This window comes from Clupea harengus, chromosome 18 (genome assembly GCF_900700415.2).
Source record: "Clupea harengus chromosome 18, Ch_v2.0.2, whole genome shotgun sequence".
Classification (NCBI taxonomy): Eukaryota; Metazoa; Chordata; class Actinopteri; order Clupeiformes; family Clupeidae; genus Clupea; species Clupea harengus.
In genome coordinates, this window is record NC_045169.1 from 5,400,777 (window position 1) to 5,405,638 (window position 4,862).

Genomic DNA, 4,862 nt, shown 5'->3' on the forward strand with positions numbered 1-4,862 from the left:
AGGACCATAATGCTAATTTGTTCTTTCTTTCACAAAAGCCCTCCAAGGATGGCCTAAACATGGTAAAAACAACCAGCCTGGCCTAACGCACCACATCTCAAAACATTTGCAAGTTTTGAACGAATAAATAAGGCTTGTGGCACACATTTATAGCCACACTGTTAGAAAAAGAAAATGGGATACACTCTGTTCCAATCCTCAGAGGGCTGCTCTGGCCGAGGGTTGGAGAGGGGGAGAAGGAGGAGGACCCTGGCACACCATAGCAACCCCTGAGAGAAGAAAGACAAATCCTCTGGATGAAGTGTAAGAGCTGAAAGAAAGGCGAGTGGAGCTCAGAGAGATTTTGAAAAGGCAACACGAGAGAAGGGAGGGAGGGAGCAAGCAAGGACTCGGCCTGTATATTCTCAAAGAGAAACGGCACCAGGCAAAACCATCAGACTCGGGAAGAATAAGCGTTTGTTTCGCGTGTTATTTTCTCTTATGGTTTTATTGTTGTTTGCATGACTTGTAGTAAATGATTAAATATATCAATTAAATGAAGTATAATTTGCCCTCTGGAAAGTGTCGTCACATGACAGAAGGCCTCCTTTGAGCATGAACAATGGATAAAGGCAAAATCAAGACTGTGGAGACTTAGTATGGAAAGCCCAAGCATACTGGTCCGCCTGTTTGCATTAAAGTCAAAAGAAAACCCCACTGCAACCTGATCATATTACCAGAAGAATGTTTTCATCAAAGTAAACCGCAAGTAAAAAAAAAACAATGCGTTTTGGCAGCATTAAAGACCTCCCGTATATATAAAATAGAGCGTGGAATGTAAACCTATGCCTGAAGTTAGTTAGCGGAACCCCACGGCGCGGGAGAACACGTGAGGCAAAGCGAACGCAGGAATCCCAACACCTTGGAATGGAACCCTGAACGGAATGGAAACGAGATGGAAAAATCCTCCACTCTCCTGACCAGTGATTCAGTGATTCAGTTGTTCTGTTCCCTCCTTTCTCTCCCTCTCTCCTCTCCCCTTCATCACAGCTGCAAGCTTCACACACTCTCTCCTTCTCTCTCCTTCTCTCTCTTTCTTTCTCTCTCTGTCTCTCTCTCAGCCCCAGGTCTTTACCGGCACCTCCAAGACACCACACCCTCACACTGTCCTTTAGGCTGGCCCCTGTCGGTCACGCTCAGGCTGGGGAGGAGAGCTCCGCAGCCCCCAAGAGTCTGCCGCTCCAGACAACACAGGGCTGCCCAGTAATGGCTTCCAGATCCCAGCAGCACTTAAGAGGGCGAGATGGGCCCAGGTGAAGTTTAAGAATTTCAAGGATTTCGGCATCGTATTGTGATGATTATTGTAATAAACAATAAAATGAATAAAAGTCGCATACTGTCGCAATTTTACTAAAAATATTTTAAGAGCATAAGTCCTTAGTGCGGGACAACTTTGTCCTGAATATCCAGTTTCCATGAGGCGGTATACAAGCACTTCTAAATGAAAACTTTTTTATCTGAAGGTAGCACGTTCACCATATTTTCATGAGATACCTTTAGATAATTGCCCAGATCAAAATGGCTGTGTTACTCAGAGTGCTAACTGTCAGTTTACCTTAGGAATGCTTTTCCCCACTGAGGCCCTACCGCTTGAATACCTCTGGCACTGATCCCTCCATAACTTTCCCATGCTGACGCGAGACAGTGGCCCATCTGGGAGACAGACATACTGTACAGGTGAGCGTATGAAACAGCGGAGGAGGCCTGCCGCTTATTCACAGGGAGCGCTGTCTCCCTCACATCTTGTTTCAGTCAGGGCAGGTTAGGCACACTGCTCCGCTGTGAGAAAACGTCAGGGGAGATCTGTCTGGATAGCTGTTGTTATCTTATGGGAACATTTCCTCTCTGTGAGCTCAACATTGCAGAATGTTGTTGGGAAACGACTAGAAAAGTCTAGAAAAGTCTAGAAAAGTCTAGAAAACATGTGGGAAAGGCCCCCGTCCCAAATGTCACCAGTACCGTAGAATGAGACACAATGATAGGGCGATAGGCGGTTAGGGAAGGGCACTGCTTCAGGGTGCAGAGAGTGGCACTGAAACTGTACACCAATGTGATCGAGAACTCGTAGGAAACAGAGGTTTAAAAGAAGGTCAAATATTCCCTCCAGTCACGGAAGAGTACAACTTCAGACCGGGGCTGCCTGCTGTGCTGTGCTGTACGGAGTGTGTGTAGGTATGAGTTTGGACAAGCTGGTGGAGTGGAACGTTCCGCGTCCTGTTCGGGAGCAGTGCGATGGGAATCTGAAGTGCTGCTGTGGCTGCACAGGGGCACATCCTCTGAACTCACACAGGGCACGTCAATAACCCACCACCACCACCACCACAAACACAACAGCTGAGGCGAAACTTGACTGATGGAAGCCGACATGTGTGGATGCGAGTGTTTTGTTTGTTTTTGTGTGTTTGTGTGTGTGTGTGTGTGTGTGTGTGTGTGTACATTTCCACAACAAAAACATCGTAAACCCTGCCTTAACCCCCCAAAAAATCTGCCGACTAGCAGTAGCCTACTCTACATTCGGCTCTTGGGCTGTCCACGTTAGCTACCATCTGGCTGTTTGATAAATGGGCTGATCTGACGTGTTATCGTTTCAGATTAGATTCCATACTTCACTGGTGAAAAATGATAGTAAACAGCCTGAGAGAGTTTTGCTGGTGAAACCAGTGCTTCAGCTGCTAATCTGTTTCTCCTCAGTGAGAGCGTATGACCATAAACAGACTAAATAATGGAATACACAGATAAACTATGAACTCATTCCACTTTACAGCTGTGTTGGGGCCATGCCTAGCAGTTTGAGGTTACCAGAAAAACAGAGCGCTATTTAAGACTCATATAAAAGGATATTTTGGGAGAGACGAGCAAAATGACTCTGGTGTCACATCTGAGTAGCTTAAGTGTATACAGGAGCATGTTATCACTTTCTCACAAATTTGCTGTCTTTTATACGCAGACATAATGCAGACACACATACACTCACAATCCTCCTTTACAGACACTTTCCATCCACAGTGCAGACACAGACATTCACACGCAGACACACACACACACACACAAACTCACTCACTGATTGCTCATTGAGCACTACATTCCAGTCTGCCAATGGTTTTCAATGTGCACACTGTCATACCACACACACACACACAGAGAGACATGCATACAAACACACACCGACAATTCTTTCAGCATATCCTCGCACACAAACAGCATCTTCACACTCCACACTGTGCCTGTCTTACCGCTGCCCTCTGGAACGCCCCCTTGGTGTAGGTGCCTCCGCCGCGGTAGGTGATGGCGGGGATCTCCTGGTTGAAGAGCGAGCACTTGTGCTGGTGGGCGCGCGGCGCCGAGATGTGGTCCACGCGCGTCACCACGTGGCTCTTGGACGAGAAGGTGACCAGGGCCACGCGCGTGTCCTCCGGCGCCACCGGGAAGTCCGAGAGCAGCTTGCGCACGAAGCGCAGCTCGCTGCGGAAGTTGGTGGGGCCCACGCTCGACGACTCATCCACCAGGAAGACCAGGTCCAGCCGGGCGCCGCTCCGTTCGCGAAGCTCCCGCACGCTGCGCTTGAACGTCTGGCCCAGGCGCGCCACCTTGCTCTCGGCGCTCTCCGACAGGTTGTGCCGGCCACCACCGCCGGCGGACCCGTGGGAGGCCATCTGGGGGCGGAGGCCGACCTGCCGCTTCTGCGGTGAGGACGGCCAGCCGGCTGACCGGTGAGAGAGAGAGAACCAGAACAGCAGAGAGCTGCACCACAGCAGCCAGGATCCTCGCACAGCTGCCATAACGTCTAAGTTTGGAGAAGCACTTAGTCCCTCAGAGTACTCTCAGTCAGTGAATGAGGACAGTCAGTTTGATCCAAACCAGTCCAATGGTCCAAGCACAGTCTTCTGTCTCCTCAGACTCTCTCGCTCTCTCTCTGTCTTTCTCTGTCCGTCTCTCTCTGAATTGTCCAAGCACAAGTCTTTTACGTCCTCAGATTACCACTCTCTCTGTCTTGCTCTGTTTGTCTCTGTCAGAATGATCCAGTCCAAATGGTCCAAGCACCAAGTCTTCCCTCTCCTCAGACTCCCTCTCTCGCTTTGTGTCTGTCTTGTCTTCCTCTCTGTCTCAGTGTGTCTCTGTGGTCGTTGTGTCTTTGATTGGCAGAGGTGTGTGTGTGTGTGTGTGTGTGTGTGTGTGTGTGTGTGTGTGTGTGTGGTGCCGAGAGGATCTCAGAGCTCTGCCCCGAGGCTGCTGCCGTAACTCTCCTGCATCTCAGCCAGGCTCCTTTTTCCCAAAATCATTTCGAGAAGAAGAAGAAGAAAAAAAACACAATGAAGGAAGGCACTGTGAGAGAGATAGTGTGTGTGTGTGTGTGTGTGTGTACGTGTCTCCCTGTGAATGTGTGCGTGAGAGAGAGAGAGAGAGTGTGTGTGTGTGTGTGTGTGTGAGTGAGAAAGAGAGAGGGAGTGAAAAGAAGAAGTGGAGGGAGAGAGAGAGAGAGAGAGAAAAAGAATGGCAGCAGCAGCAGCAGCGAAAGAGGGAAAAGGGGGCAGTCACAGATGTGAATGTCCTTTTTCCTCTTCTTTCTTCTTCCTCTTCCACGAGCCTTTTTACGTTCCTCCTTTTCACGCGTTCTCCTCTGTTCCACTCCCTCTGCCGTCCTCTTCCTCACTCTCTCTCCTTGCGCTCAGACTTGAGTGAGATTCTGTGTCACTGGAGCGCTTCTTGCCTCTCCTGTCAGGCTGTCAACATTCCCAAAGAAAACATCAGCACCGGGCGTCCTGATTAAGTCCATATGTCTGGCACCGGCCACCTCTCACCCTCCCACCACACAGAAGAGCAGA

At 49.5% G+C, this 4,862-nt stretch overlaps 1 protein-coding gene across 4 annotated transcripts in view; it reads right to left on the minus strand.

The window, feature by feature from the left end:
- The window catches only part of svep1 (sushi, von Willebrand factor type A, EGF and pentraxin domain containing 1), a 77,618-nt gene extending 73,262 nt beyond the window's left edge, over positions 1-4,356 (minus strand). For all 4 annotated transcript variants that reach the window (XM_031584556.2, XM_031584555.2, XM_031584554.2 and 1 more), the window contains exon 1: positions 3,273-4,356. In XM_031584556.2, the coding sequence (XP_031440416.1) occupies positions 3,273-3,818 (546 nt within the window). In that variant the 5' untranslated portion in view covers positions 3,819-4,356. The remainder of the gene's footprint in view (positions 1-3,272) is intronic.
- Between the last annotated feature and the right edge of the window lie 506 nt (positions 4,357-4,862).